The following is a 16,381-nucleotide window of genomic DNA, read 5'->3' as shown; positions in this document are numbered from 1 at the left end:
TATACATCACCACTGATTCTTTGTATAGTAATAATACAGTGCTGTAGAATGTGTAAGAAGATCTTGGAAGACCAAAACAAAGACCAAACCAACTGTATAGGGGTTTTTAACTGTGTTTTAAATGTTAAATACTTGAATCAAAACTTCAAAAACGGGTAAAACATGGTATTTAAAGTAAGCTAGGATTAGTAATTCAGCATTAGGAACATGTTTTTAAAACCACCAGTGTTTTCTATTCTGACATGATACTTAAATTTGACTTTTATATTTTTGTGACTCTGAAGCACAGCATGTTTTGTTTCTTGGCCAAGAGTTGTTAATTCTTTTTTTTTGAGGCACAGATTTTCTTTGGCTTACACTGCTAAATTGCAGTTCCTGGGGAGAGTTATGACCTTTATCCTTTAAGTTCAAAGTTTCTGCATATGCACAACTGATTGCTATAGCACAACTTGGGAATACAGAAAAATGTAGCAATGTAAGGAACACATAGAGTAATTTTCCCTGATTCCTTGCTGCCACTGTGGTATAATTGCAACGTTACTGTAAAAACATTGGCTTTTAGAATGCCTCAACAGCTTTGGTGCTTTGATTTCAGGAGCGCATTAACATCACTTTGGACCACAAATGTACAATTTTCCAGACCCTAAATGGAGCTGTTGGTGAGTGTATGGGTTGCACATGGTGTGTTTCATTAACTGTTATTAACATTTATTTTTTGGCTTAGCTATGAATGGAGTTCTTTACATGTATTTATTTTAAGGAAGTGTTTGGATGGGTAAACCTGACCCCCAGATTAGTTGCAGGTCTTCTGGGTTAATTATTAATAGAATTGAATATTTGATTTAAAATAGAAAAAATAGTTTTAAATAAATGAAGTTGGAAGTTGGCAGTAAATAGAGAGTTAAGGATAATTTTTCCATCTGCCTTTCCAAAACTTAATTACAGGAGTAAGATTAGTGATTAAAATTGCATTTGAGATATTCTCAAGCAAATAGCTATACATAATGAAGTAGAATGTAAAATAATGTAGAATTTCCTTTATTTAACTATTGTGAATTTAAATGGAAAAATGCATCTGTGCAAACTTCCTTTCTTACATCTGACTTCCAATTTTGGAACAACTTTTTGTAGTCAGATCATATCTGAAATAACTGATTTCTCTAAAATAGTATTTGCACTAAATTAGAATTATTTTTAAATCAGATTTTATCCCAATACTGAAGCTGCTGGTGAGAAACTGTGAAATTTGATGTCACCTTATTTACTATAAGGAGCTTAGAATTCAAGATCTAGTTAAAAAGAAAGGAACAAAAGCATCTAAATAAATAATAACGACAATGATAGCAACAGCAAGATATATTGTTCTCAGCAAGGGCTTAAAAACTCTGAAATTTTAGCTTTTATTAATGAATTTACTGTACTGCTTTGTTGATTTGCAGATGAAGTCCTTTTGAAATTTGAAGAAGGAAAAGTAAGAGCAAGGAATTCAGTGTATGACACTCTACCAGTCACCATTCATGGAAATGGTCCAACTAAAGTGAGTGACAGTTTGGTTTGATTTTCATGTAAGACAAAAACATAAATGAAGGCAAAAAATACAGTGGTAGAAGAGCATAAAACACCAGTGCACATTTCCATTTAATGTTATTAGGAATTGAGAGGATAAAAACCCCCTTTGAATTCATGTTATTCTGCTGTCACTGTACATTGATATTGCTGCTGAAACAACTCATTCTGCTCCCAAATTCATTGTAGCATGGGATATTAGAAGCAATTAAGCTTTTGTTAAGTTTTCTACTAGCACAGAACTGTTCTTGGAGCTAGTGAAGAATGTCCATCTGGTTATTAAATGCAATCAGATTAATAGGGAGCAGGATAACGTAGCCAAGAGTGATGGGCTGGGATACAAAATAGCACATCTGTTCCTACCCTGGATCCAGATGTGTATATACATGTATAAGAAAATGCATTGCATTTAGGCAAGAGGAGAAGTGTCAGTGTGTCTGTCTGTGTGGCTGGCTCTTGCCATTGCCTTCAGTGTCACTGTCACTGCTGTCAGTGTGCCCATGGCTTGTCAGCTTTGGGCACATGGTCGAGCCCTGGCTGCCCTGTGAAATAGCTGTTTTGACAGGTCCTGTTCCTGTGTGAGGATTCAGGGCTTCAGAGGTCCCTGCACAGTTTCTCTGAGAGAAATGGCTGTGTTTTGGTAACATGGCAGCTGCATCTCTGTTCTGTGCCAAAGAAGTGTGAAGGTGTATCATTTACAATAGTGTCTGTTGGCAGAAGGATTGGGCATGGCTACTTTCTAATTTCTTCTGAATAAATGTTCCTTACTGTAGCCCCTTATTTTCAGAAAAATGCCTTTCAGGAGAATGAAGTAAAGTTTGGAACTCACTAATATCCCGGGGAGTGCTGCTGCTTTGTTTGTGCACTTGTATTTTGATTTTGGAATTAGTGAATATAATGATGCCTTTATCTGTTTGCCTTATAACTACTCAGTAGGGATGAAATGTATGACCAGTTCCTTCCATTTTTGCCTCAAGTAAAACCTCAACTTCTGTCATCACTGGTTTTGCTGACATCTTGCCAATAAAAGGAAAGGTTCTGTATTTTACAGTTGGGCAAACAGCTTAGGATGGAACTTCTTATACTAATCCAAGAGTTATACTACATTAAAAAAAAAACAACTCCACCTCTGCCTATAGTGATGTTTTAAAAACCAAGAGGAAACTCTTACTATGCATCACTTTGTTGGTGTGGTTAAATTCTTCTGTTTTAAACCCAGGATGGAATCAAAAGGACAATAATATATTAGGCAAAAAATTGTATCTAGTCAGTAAATAAACTAGCATAAAAATAATTCCCAGAATCAACTCCCAGTAGTTAAAAGTTTTTTATTCATAAGATAATTCTGATTTGTACTTAATCTCTACAGTCTGCAGATTAGTAAATTGCATTGGTTAGATACACTTCTCAAAATAAATACCAAATAATTTTTGTGTTCTGATGTGTAATACTTTCATTTTTCACCTCAAGTGGATGTCATTTTTATGAAATACACATTTTTGTATAATTTATGGTACATATATAATCTCTGTTTTGTCAACAAATAGAATAAGAAAATTTTACCTGCTATTTTTTATGTTTGTTTCTTGTCACTTGTCTTTAGTTACATGTGATTAAATGAATAAACCTGAATTGTTTGAAAGGCAAAAATCATCCTTTGCACACATCTTTCATTAATTTGAATTGTTCATTTATGTACCAGATTCACCTGAATTATTTGGGAAATTATATTCCTAATGCTTGGACACGGGAAACTGGTTGCAGTGTTTGTGATTTGGACTTGCTAGACCTGTCAGCAGTAAAGGTAAGAATGCTGTGCACTGGAACAAGGCCCTTTTGGGTACAGCTGATAGGTGTTTAGGGATTTCTGAGGCCAGGTGACTCCTTCATGCAATATTATATTTTACTGCTTTCAGGAATATTTTTTTGCATGTATTTTAATATAGGTTTGCACATTATTACTGAAGATGATGCCATCCCCAAAAGCCCTCCAGATCTTCACCTCTGTTCAGTGAGGGTGAATGAACAATTTTTGAATTGTACAAGGTTCAAGAGAATAATTAGAATTTGGAGGAGGTAAAAAAACTGTAGACATTTCAGATTTTTTTAACCTACAAAACAATCAATATGCATAATTTTAACAACTTCTGTTGCAAATAGAGTTTAATAGTTAACTAACATGGTTACAATTACTGCTTTCTGAGATTAAACAATCCAAAACTCCTTTGCCTTGTAGAAGACAATACACATATTTGTGTTGTGTAAGGAAATGTGTTTCTGTAGAAGATCTGATGTACTGGGACTGGACATCAGTACAGTTTTCAGAATTCTTGTAGCTCAAATGCACACATACACATGGCATGTGTGTATATGCAGTACTTGGCAGCTTTGGCTCTTCCCCTCCAAGCATGATGTCTTTTATGTCTCTGTAAATATTTCAGCTTGTACACAGTAAATTTGAGGCAGAGTAAATACTAAGCTCTACCATGTGGAGTAAGACTTGGACGAAAAAGTGAATTCTGATTATTCCTAACAGGCTTTTTCCAGCAGATGTTTCATTTCTGTTCTCTACTGAAGGTTTGAATGAGAACAGGTCTTAGAAGATCATGTTGAGGATAGCATGAAAGATCTAGTGGCTTATTATCTTTGTAATGGAAGGACAAAGTGAAAGAATTTATGAACAATATGTAGCTAATGGACTAGAATCTAAACTAAAAAAGTTATTGCTAGAATTTTAATAACTTTCAGATTCTTTCAATGTTTTTAAATTGTGTTTTTGCTTTTAAGATAAGCATTTGAATGGTGTTATAATTAGAGAGTGTTTGCACTCCTATCATAAAGTTTACCTGAGGAAAAGGTGTTTTTGAAGACTTTTTTCCAATGGTGTTGGTAATTAAGACATGGTTTTGGAGCAGTTAAAGCCAGTAAAAGGGATGCAATGGATGCAATGATTTACTGGATAGCTTCCTATAGTTTATGTACATCTACTTGGAATGTGTCCTCTTTACTGTAATGCATTCTTTGGACTTCATGCCTCACTCACTCTGCCAGAAGCAATAACAAGGCTTTCCTTGGGCTCAGTGGAAGTGTTTACTTCAGGCACTTCTAAGGACCAGCACCATTTCATTTGCTGAACGTGCTGTCTGTTCAGGCCAATCTGGTTACTACCTAACAAGAAATTCTCAGTGGAAAGAGCAGTTCCTGTTCTGTGCCTCTCATATTTTTCTCCATATTGTTTTATTTAACTGTCTGCATTTATACACTCATATTTCAGTTTGGTTTTTGGGATTGCATACAAAGGAGCACAGAGGTACATATCCATGTTCTTTTGCTCAGTCCATGACCTTTTGACAGAAACAGAATCTCCTGGGCTGCATTCATGGCTGAGGTGTGGGAAAACTCAGGAATTGCTCTCTTCTGTTAATGTCAGCAGCCTGTGCCACCCCTAAATTATCCACCCGTTCAGATAGAACCAGCATGGTGGGACTTAAGTTGAAGAGGGCCCATGGACTCAATAAGTGCATGTTTTTAATACTTTCTTAAGGGTTCTTTGTTTTTCTGGTTTTGTTTTTTTTTTCCTGAAACCTAAATTAAGTTTGTTGCCCAGTTTAACCTCCCTAGAAATGTTTTTAAATTCTAAAGCTTCTTACTGGTGTGGAGACTTTCCAATGTGGCTGAAAAAGATGACCTCAGTCCTCATTTCACTGGCAACTCTTGTGGCAAGAGATCCTGGACTTTGCTCTGTGCAATTGTACTGAGAAATTGTTCTGTATTTCTTCCAAAAATTGTCTTACACTCAACTACTGTTTATTAAAAAGCAAAGTTTATAGTCGAATACATGACTTCACTGAAAATGAGAAAATTGTCAGAGAAAATGTAACATCTGGGTGCAGACTGGGTATTCCCAAAGTGGTTTTGCTGAGAGGCATTTTGATTTCATATACTCAAAATGCTCATTGTGACCTAGATTCAGCTTATGCAGTGACAACTCTGTGGTAAGCCAAGGTCTGAATTGATGAACTCTGTGCTTTGAGGAGACACAGTGTACAGGAATTTTTACTCCTAATTTTTTAAACACCATTTTGCTTTGGTCCCATTGAGATTTCAGTGAGAGCCAAGTGATTCATGTTTCAGTGTAATGAAGGATTGACAGTAACTCCTCACAGCCTTTGCACATCCAGCCTGCACTTCTTTCCCTGGAGAATAAGGGAAGAATGACTCTGAATTAGAAAAATGTACAAATACAACCAGTGCAGCAGCTGTAGCACTGGTAGTACACCTGTGTGTGCTCAGCTTAGCCTGGGCAGCTTCCCCTGGCCCTGGCACCAGTGGGAGCAGCTCCTGTGCCAGCTCAGCAGTGGCACCAGGGAGGGGCAGGTGCTGGCTGGAGACACATCAGTGCATCCCCATCAGCTCTTGGGGAGCTCCTGGGGTCTCTGTGTGCACCCACAGCAGTGCTATGAGCTTTGCAGATGCAGCTGGGGATGGCTGGGAGGTGCTCAGGGCCAGCCCTGGATGTTTCCTTGCTGGGGCACTGGCCAGGATGTTCCTGGGTTCCGATGCAGACAGCGACACTGTGAAACCTCAGCATGTGTTGATGGTTTATCCAGACACTTCTCAAGTGGGTGTTGGTCTGCTTAAAAAGCTAGCTGGCAGCCTTTTATGCTCATATAAGGTTTCTCTCTGGGCCTTGTAATGGATTAGGTTTTTATAGTAATTGTCTGGTTTAGAGATGGAAATAATTTTTAGTCAGTGTATTTCTTTGTGTAGGAGTTGAGGCCTTTGAAGGCTATTTTTTTTTTTCTCTTGCATAGTGCAATAATACCTTCAGGACTACAGAAAAGTGCTCTCTGTGTTTCTTTTAGTGGTCATGATCTCATGATCTCTGTCAAGCACATACAATGCAGCCAAATACCATCAAAAGATGTGAATTCACTTTAAAATAAGGTCCATGGAAGTTCAGTATTCTTGGATGTAAGGAGAGAAGCTCTGTTAGTTTGTTAAAGATATCTCTAAAATCAGTGAGTAGGGAAGGAATGCATAGCCCAGTTAAAATGAATGGGGAGAAATAGTGCATATGCATTTATAGAGGGGTATTGCAGTCTTTGGCTTAAAGTACAGCTGAATAAAATATTTTGTGGTATTTATTCTTTGACCATGTTTAAAGAACTGATCTCCCCTATATTTTCTTGTAAATGTAATCTGTGTCTCTATGTTGTAAAAAAAAAAAAAGAATTTACCATTCTGTTCTAAGTGTATTTCCTTAAATTATTATTTTGCGGTTTAGTGGGTTTTTCCTAAAGCAAGAATTAAAAAAAACATATTATATTATTTTCTACTTCCAGTGTGTGTTTTTAAATTCAAGGAGTTTCATATCAATATTAAATCAGTTATCTTTGCTAATTTTGTGAAGCCAGTGAAAATAAATGGGGTGCATAGCACTTTTGAGCACATTGATTGTTTGAAAGCTGTGTGGACTGAGTTTACTACATTAGTTGCTCTTTACTATAACTAATCTTAGAAAAGAGGCAAGTCTTATTGGTTGTGTCAAAATATCATTTTTTTTAGGAATATCCAAGAGTAAAAATTGGTGTTTTCATTGAACAACCCACTCCTTTCCTAACTAAATTTTTAGACAGACTGTTGACTCTGGACTACCCACGGGAGGCACTCAGTATCTTCGTTCATAATAATGTAAGTATGACTTTATCATTGTACAAATCTTCAATATTTGGAAATTAAGCAATGAATTAAAGTGTGGAGTATATGGATTTGATATAAGAACACAGTTAAAATGCATAGGAAGAGATAATCCTTCAGAGTTTAGTATGCAGAGCTGGAAAATTAAATGAAATTGTGTCAGTACTTACTGAAGTCCATTTAAAGAAACTGCTTAGATTCTATAACTAATGAAAAATGTATTTTGAAGTGTGTGCTTCTGGAGGAAGTACTGACTGGCATAAAACCATAGAGTAGAATAAGAACGGAACAGCTGCAGTTGGAAGAGGACTACAAAGACATCTGGGCCAACTGCTGGCCACTTGAGGACTGACCAACAGTGACACCAAATAATTAACAACCTGAGAGCTGACATGGCATTTTCTTTTCATCTTGCTGATGAAATGCATTTTTGTTTCCCCTGCTGGGTCCGATGAAAGGATTGGTGTGTTCAGATATATTTTGACTGGCACTGCAGATAAGTTACTTTTGAATACTCTCTGCTAATTACATAATGGCTTTGCTGATACTTCCCCAGTGACTTTAGTCAGTATTGCTAAAATAGCCTGGTCTGCCTAAAATAGCCTGGTCCCTGCCCATGGCAGGGGGGTTGGAAGGAGGTGATCTTTAAAGTCCCTTCCAACCAAATCATTCTGTGATTCTATGATTTCTGTGAATGAGGTATCAAATGAGTGCAATTATTTTGGAAAAAAAAAAGAGACTGGAAGAGAAATGGGAGTAAAATTTAATTGAACCCCTTTTCAGTATGCATTGGTGTTGATGTGACAGCAAAAAGGGGATCAGTAGTAGAAGTCGAGCTTATCTCTAAAGTGTTCATTGTGGTTTCGTAGAGGGATTTCGAAGGTATAAACATGATGTGCACTTGGGAATTGTGGGCTATATAGGTTTTGTAGCTTCAGCCAAAAGTTTTATGGTATTTGAAATTGAATATAAAGACTGAACAGCTTTTTATTATAGAGGGGGAAAACCCCTAGCCAATATTTCAGTTATTCTAATGTCAGCCATAATAGGCAGCAGCTACAGTGAGGGCACTGGATAGGAAGTATTGTGTGCAGCTGAGAGCTCTGAAGTAGAGATAAATAGAAGGGTAAGGAGGAGGGTAAACAGAAATAAAGGAGCAGTCAGTAGGACTACATTTTTAAGGCACAATGGCTGTGCCTGTACAATTTGGTATAGGTGCAGCTCCCTCTCTAAAATGATTCTGGAAGGGAATAAAAAATCTCCTGCATGCCACTGAGGTTGTGGGATGGGTTTTAAATGCTGTAACATAAATATCCTGAAAAATACTGCATAGATAGTTTCTGAATCTTCAATTGTTGTACAGCTTTGATTAATATTGCTGAAGTGTTGGATTATTTTCCTAAAACACTCTTTGGCATCTGTTTCTTTAGGACAGAATACAGTGTGTTCTTGGACACTGCATTTATGATTCATAGTAATTTGTGTCTTACATTTGCTATAAAAAATGTTTACATGATTACAGGAGGTTTACCATGAAAAGCACATCAAGAAATTCTGGGAGAAAGCCAAGAACATTATCAGAAATATTAAGATTGTTGGACCTGAAGAAAACTTGAGTCAAGCAGAAGCCCGGAACATGGGAATGTAAGTTCTAATTTATAAATCTGTTATAATGATGCATACACTCACATTGTTTCATCTGGCACGTGTGTTATTTTGCATCTTAAACATTTACATCTTGTGAAAATGGCAGCTTTTGTGGTAGAAAAGATCTAGACATAAGATATGAATTGTTGAATGTTTTATGGTTTCTGGCTAATATAAAAAGCTGTTGATCATTGTGAAGAAATCTGGTATGGGCTGCTTCAATAGTCTTTATCGTGTCTTGTGATGATGGCCTAGACAATGCATAGAATTTTCCAGCTACCTTACTGCAGAATTTTTTTCATTTTTGCATTGGATATGCTTTTAACAATTGCACTTTTGTTTTCCTAGTGCTTACTATTTTGTCTTTTTTCTTAAGTCACATTATATTTAAGTAAACATATGGCTAAAGCTTGACCTGGATGTACAGGTGACTGAATTATACTTCTTCCTGTTCAAAGAGGCAGGAATATCCTTTAGAAGTGCTCTTGAAGAAGTTTCTCACAAAGGCAAATGACTTTATCTTCTTTATCTTATGTTTGGTCTTGCTTTTTGCTTTTGCTCTTAATAGAGTATCCAAAACTTTGACTTTTAAACCTGGCACTTTCCATGCCTAGAGCTGAACCTTGGAGTTTGTATCCCCTGCCAGACCTGCCTGTCCTAGGGTCTCTCTAGAGGCTCCTGCAGAGTGGCTCTCCCAGTACATCAGTCTCATGATGGAGTTTCTCAGCCCAGGATCCCCCCAAGATCAGGATCCTTGCTGTGGTCCTGCTGCAGGATTCATTCCATGAATTCATTCCTTTGACTCACTCTTCTACCAAATCTTCCCTGAGTGTCAGAGCAGAGAAGTTAGTTTCAAAAGGCCATTTTCTGCTCAGAGGTTGAGCATAGGCTGTTCATTGCCACAGCTGAAAGAATGAAGGTCTTGAGTCTCTGTGGCGTTCCTGGAAATTTGTTTGAATGGGGCTTTGTTGTGCTGAAGGCACTGAAAAACTGATCTCAGGCTGAGCTCCAAACCTCTCCCCTCGCCTTTCTAGGAATGCTGCAGATGTCCACTGTTAGTCTAACATGTTTAGAAGTCATTATTTCTTTATTTCTAATACTCTCTAAAGCAGATGTACCCTATTGGCAAACTTTTTTTAGTGTATGTTATGTGTAACTGGGGTGGAGTTTCTGGAGTTTCCTTTTCCTCTTTGTTGTTATATAGACAAATAAAGGCAGAATCTTCAGTGCAATCAATATCTAAAGTTATACTAAATCTCACCCAAAGACCTTGAAACCTGTCATCTTTTGGTAGAACCTACTGACTTATAACGTGACAAAACTTTTGAATATGGTCCCTGCTTGATCTGTGGATTAAAAAATAGTAATTTACATGTGTATTTGCACAAAGTAATTTCAAATCCTGTTTGAAAGGCAGGTGGGTAATCATATGTGTGATATGTTATCCATGGTATGGATGTAATTTTACCCATGTTGTTCCAGTTTTGAAAGGGCCCTTTGATAAAGATTTGAGAGATACATAGAGAAAAACTGAAGTACATTGTTTGTGGAATGAGACCATGGCAAAACACTGAATTTTCCAAAAAGTATGAACATTAGTAGAAGGATTTTCCAAGTAAACAATGTAGATGTAATTCCATGGCCCCTTTTAATTTGTCTGAAGCAGCTTCAGTAATCTGCTGCTTGCTCTTCTCACCTGGTGTGCTTGGCTGCCCTTGTGAACATCACTGACTTCACTGGAACAAGCACATTTTACATTTCTTTAAGAAGTCTAGCTTGGAAGTCTGGGATGTTCAAGGTGAAGGCAGTTACTATAAAAAACGATTTGCTTTCTGCCCTACTTCTGGATTTGATCATGATAACCTCATTTATTTCTCACTAATACTGCAGTAGGCATAACTTGAAAAGAATGATTCTTCCAACTTGTTGATTGTTCTGATTTAGAGATTGATATTCAATCTTCTGATTCATCTTCTCCTGCCTCTGTGTTACTGACAGATAGAACAAAACCATCTGCCTCAAATACTTGCTTTATCTTCTTTTCCAAACCTGCTCTTAATGTGTCTCTGTTAGTTTCCAGTAGATTTAGAATTAATTTGATCTTCTCACTTGCACATTTCACACACAATCTATTTAGTTGAAGAAGCCTAACAGGGTTCAGTTAATGCAAAGAGGGGGCACTTAAACATTGAAACTCTAGTTTGTTTTCAGCAGAATGCTTTGGAGTGTATAATTCAGCTTTATCAGTTTTCTCCTCACCAGTCTTCTTCTTGGCTTTTGGCTCAGTAAAAAGTGGTGATAAATCATAAGAGATTCTCAGTAAATGGCACTCTCATGTCATTATAAATGTGAGAAAATAATCTTTATTCAGTTTCACCCATGGCCATGCAGCAAACTTTGGTCAACTTTTCTCATTCACATAATAAAGAATAATTGAAGCATTGAATTTCTTACTTCTTCCTGATATGGAAAGCCCTCTTATGTGCTTGTGAAAGTTGGATACATGTTGGAAAGGATCCAAAATTGTGCAGTCTGCAAAACAATACTGGGAAATAGGAGTGCACAGCTTTCCTTCTTGTGGGCTGAATTGAGATAAAAAGGAAAGAGAACTAAGTAGAATAAAGAGAAGGAAGATTTAGCTGCTTGTTGTCTGAATATTTTCTCTGCATTTCCATCACTTGAAACACTTGAGTGGCATTTCCATATCTTTCTTTTCTTTTAGCCTTTGTCTATAAGGTATGAGTTCTAACAGTTCTTTTTTACTTTAAGGAAAAATTATCTTTGGTTTTGCCTTGGTTGCAGATGAGATTTCAGCCAGCTGTTACAGAATTTGTTATGACAGAAAACATGAAAAGCAATTAATATGTTCAAGTAATAACAGAAAGTTGGGAAATAGTCACTTCTGAGGTTTTATTTATAAAAAGCATATTTTCCATAATATTTTTTCTCCTGGAACTTACAGCCTTTGGGATTTCTCATTTGGGGGAGTTGGTTCTTTTTTGTTCCTCCCTCAAAAACATTAGTAACAGAAGAGGGTGGGAATTTCCCAAAACTTTATAAAAATGTCATTTATCTTAGCTTTTTAAATGAAAGTTTACATTGAAAGCTTTCAAAATTTTCAGGAAAAATAGTAGAGAGATCAGAGAGTTCATTGATGGCACTGTTGAATTTTGAGCTGTGACTGGGGTCTCCTATGTGTTTCTTGAAGGAGAATATTATGTCATTTTCTGAGTTCTCATTTGGTGTTGGTGAACAATGACATGGACAGGAGGGAGTAGGACAGCCCTTGAGTAGGGCAAGGGCTGTGGGGGAAGGAAGAGCAGGGATGAAATCTTTGTTTCTCACATGTCAAATGCTTTCTTTTAAAGACTTAAATTTTCTGGAGCTGCTTCTCCTGAACACTTGAGTAGTTTTGGGTTCCAGTCTCAGATGGAGGAGGGACACTGAACTTTGAGTGTTGATGGAAAACACATTTCAGTAGTTTCCAAGTGTGATAACTGTGATAGCAATGCTTTAACCTGAGATGCAAAACTAAACATTAGTGCTTTATCTGTTTTCTGGATTTGTTTGTTTTTAGTGATGGTTGATGTGAATGTGTTTATGCTGTTGTGACTGTCTGGAGAGATGCAAAATATAACCCTAAATGGCGAGGGATGTCACCCAGGGTTTTGGTTGCAGACTTGTATCTGGAACATCTTTTCTTTCAGAGGTCTGTCAGGTGGTTTAAGTGCTCTGCCTCTGGGCTTGCAGTCCACATTTGGAATTGTATTTCCAAATTGAGAGGTCTAAAAATGATAACTTGATTAACTGCAAGTTCAAATTATGTCTAAAAAAATAAATATGCTCAGTGGTAGAGCAATTGGGTAGATAATATGTCTGTGTTACAACCAAGTAGACCCTTGGATATCTCAGTGGAAAGTGTGATGTAGGGAAGAGCTGTGACATTCTCCCATTTTCAGATGAGGTCACTGTTCCAGACGGACTTGTGGTTTGTAAAAGCAGTGAAACATCACTCTGATTGCAAAACACTTTAAACTGATCTGCTGAGCTTCATGCTGCCAACCAAAAAATATTGGCTTTCTTCTGAATTGTTAATCACTACACTGAAATTGCTCTAAGTTATGTACAAGAACATAGCTTTCTTTTCAGTGTTTGGTCTTAGTTTAGGGCAGGTGAGTGTAAGGCAAATAGATTGAAGGTTTTAGCCATTGAATTTAGATAAGGTAACATTTTACACATGAGCTTTGCCAGACAGCACTTTCCACATGTTCCTTGGAGTGCCCTGGATATGCAGACAAATAGTTTCACATATAATCTGGGATTTCTACATCTGGAGAGGTTAGCATGCAGTGCAAGAATGTAATACTCTAAAGCATGAGAATATAATGAGTTACATTTATTTCCTTGGGCAAAGCTATTGGGCAACACTGACAGCCTAAGGATGGGATGCATTATTTTCTTGAGAGTGTGCTTGCTTTACTAATTTTGACTGAAACTTTTATCACTTTATCTCATTTTTATAATTAAAAACAGTAATTCTATTCACATTTTTGTTAGCAGCAGAGGGTTTATCTGTTTTTGGGGCAGTGCTGGCAAGTATTGTGGCTGGAACCCTGGACTGGGATCAAATCTGGTCTCAGGTTTATTTTCCTCACTAGAATAAGGATAAAGGAGCTGAATGTTTTTTGGAAGAAATATAACATCTAATGCCAAGTGCAGTATGAAAGTCAGATTACTATTAATAATTGTAATTAAGCCAATGATAAAGCTACATGTGACTTGTGTTCAGTGGTTGTAAAGCTTTGAACAGAATGGATTAGTAATGGAAAATACCATAAAGAGGGAATTGCAGGACCGTGTTATGGCCAAAATAAAACCTGCTGGTTTCAGCTGGGGCAATTATGTGAGAAAGTGCTGATTAAGGAATTTCTGTCATAAAAATGTCTCTGTAAGATGTCAGAAAAGGCAAGCCCAGAGACTGAGCAGAGATCTAAACTGGGTGTGTGTTCAAGCACAGTGATTTTAGCAGCAGTGGGAGGACCGTTTCTGACATATGGGTGTTTTAAATTTTTTTCTGAAATTATTGCTAGATCTTTAGTGAACAAGTGTGAAGAGGAAGGAGTGCTTAATGTTATGGAATAAAAAAGCTTTACCTTCTACTGTGATTGTAACAAAGTCATACCTCTTGAGTCCTTTAAGCAGAAGAAATTTTGAACAGGAAGACCCAAAAGGTGTTGACAAGTATTAATTCTGATGGAAGATGTGGTGCTAGGTTTGGAGGGGTGGAAGAAGAGCAGGCAGGAAACCATGGCAGCCCTTACCTTGACTTGTATGTACCCTGCCACATCCACCCTTTATCAGATCTTTTGAAGTGACAGAGATCTTTGCCTTTGCAGAAAAAGTCACAATCAATCACATCAAGTGGAACTTAAAGCAAAGCACTGATTATAGATATTTTAAAACAAGAAAGTAAGATAATGTTTCAAGCTGTTGTGGTGGAAATTAGACAAATTCAATAATATCACCTGCATGATAGGAAGCTATTGCTGTGGTATTGACTTGAGGAAATGGTTCCACCTTCTCTGAAAGTATATTGGATTTCCTAGAATCTGTTATTCTGATGGCATAGTAAAGCTGAATTCACTATGTGAATTCATAGTTTTGGCCTAGCAAGTCTACCCTACTGGAGATACACAAACACAGTCTGTGTATCTTTTATATTTACTGTAGGATGTGTTTTCTTTGTCTTTCTCTTGTGCAACAGTTAATTCTTCTGACATCAAAATCACAACTGATAGAAACAGTGTATGGACACAGTTCAGTTACCTTCTCCAGTATAAATTCAAACCTTTGCAATTGGTTTATATTTCTCTTTACCAACTTTGTTGTTCTTGTAGGTCAAAAAGACAAAGAAAAGATCTTTAAATGTGTACTTCTTGATAGTTTTTGTCTTACACTCTCCATAATGTTTCAATTACCACTCAGATTAGCAGATTGCATCTGTGGAATCTTTAACCAAAGACAGCATTACAGCCACATGCAGTTACTTGCTAGAGGAGATTGCTAAATAAGGTCATACTTCACTATTAAGTGATTGTACTGATACCCAGCTATATAAATTAACGGCATGTTCCCCCTGCCCCATTTTCCATTAGGACACTGTACAGAAGGTATTACTGAACTTTGTAAAGGCTAGAGGCCACTTAGTTAACTAAAAGAAAAATACAAGGCATCTAATCCATGTATTTTAATAATTTAATTAATTACTACTACTGTAATCTAAAGGCACCTTTCTTTACAATTCTGTGCTGCAGAGGACTTAATGCAGTGAATCAGTTCAGTACTTACTTGAGGTTTGGGGTATTTTAAAAATCTTTATGTTTGTTTTTTTGTTTGTGAGTTTTTTCTGGACATTCATCCTTGTGGACATTATTATTAACATGAGTTAATAATTCCTTTTTTGTCTTTTTTAGGGACCTTTGTCGCCAGGATAAAACATGTGAATATTATTTAAGCATAGATGCAGATGTGGTGCTGACAAACCCAAAAACTTTAAGAATACTGATAGAACAGAACAGGTATAGTAAATCTCTTATTTTGTAGAATTTCCTCTAAATTGAAAGGATTCTCTGGGGTCTGTCCAGAGAAAATAAGATCCCATTTGTTTTTGCAGAGTTAAATCCTCTTTGTTTACTTGTGGTATTTCATTGCCATAGTTCATAATGGCCTTGGGGGCCAACAATTCACAAAGCATTTTGTTCCTGTCAAACAGCAAAACCTGATGTGCATTTCAAGTGCTTCAGGTTTTCATATTTTCCTATTCAATATGTCACTTCACAGAAAGATAATTGCTCCTCTCGTGACTCGCCATGGGAAGCTTTGGTCCAATTTCTGGGGGGCTTTGAGCCCAGATGGTTATTATGCTCGATCAGAAGATTATGTGGACATTGTCCAAGGGAACAGAGTGTAAGTAACTGTGAACTAATTGTTGAAGTCAGGGCACTCAGTATGGTTATTAGCAACATATTGCATGAAAATATAAGAAAATGGTATTATTTCTGGAGAGATGAGGTTAGGTATATTGTGTTGTGTTTTCTATTTCATAGAAATACACTAGTTTATTCTCACTCACAGACTGAAAAAAACCCAAACAAACAGGTGTTTAATGTGATGAGCTGGTGTTAGAACTGGACACAGTCATTACTGGTACCTGTGTGATGGTGTCTGGTTGCTCTAGCAGTGCACAGTACAGACAAAGGCAGGATAAACAAATAGCAAACCTAAAACTCTATATCCCTGGAACCTCAGCCAAAAGGGATGGTTGTTGTATTCATCAAATGACTTTGTCATCTCTTTGGGGCAAATGGAACAGCTATAATTTCTTTGTTTCATCTTGTATGTAATGTCAGGTATATCTTAAGGAGTCTTCAGCAATACTTTGGTCAAGGATAAACTTTTGGGTTTATCC

General features: G+C 36.9%; 1 protein-coding gene across 3 annotated transcripts in view; it reads left to right on the top strand.

Annotated features, from left to right (window-relative positions):
* PLOD2 (procollagen-lysine,2-oxoglutarate 5-dioxygenase 2) overlaps window positions 1-16,381 on the top strand; it is a 51,420-nt gene that overhangs the window by 25,857 nt on the left and 9,182 nt on the right. For all 3 annotated transcript variants that reach the window (XM_033068696.1, XM_033068695.2, XM_033068698.2), the window contains exons 6-12: window positions 596-659; window positions 1,440-1,537; window positions 3,269-3,370; window positions 7,135-7,260; window positions 8,789-8,910; window positions 15,387-15,491; window positions 15,754-15,879. In XM_033068696.1, the coding sequence (XP_032924587.1) occupies window positions 596-659; window positions 1,440-1,537; window positions 3,269-3,370; window positions 7,135-7,260; window positions 8,789-8,910; window positions 15,387-15,491; window positions 15,754-15,879 (743 nt within the window). The remainder of the gene's footprint in view (window positions 1-595; window positions 660-1,439; window positions 1,538-3,268; window positions 3,371-7,134; window positions 7,261-8,788; window positions 8,911-15,386; window positions 15,492-15,753; window positions 15,880-16,381) is intronic.

Source organism: Catharus ustulatus, chromosome 10 (genome assembly GCF_009819885.2).
Source record: "Catharus ustulatus isolate bCatUst1 chromosome 10, bCatUst1.pri.v2, whole genome shotgun sequence".
Lineage (NCBI taxonomy): Eukaryota > Metazoa > Chordata > Aves > Passeriformes > Turdidae > Catharus > Catharus ustulatus.
The sequence above is the reverse complement of the archived record's forward strand: the minus strand, read 5'-3'. Positions and strand labels throughout refer to the sequence as shown.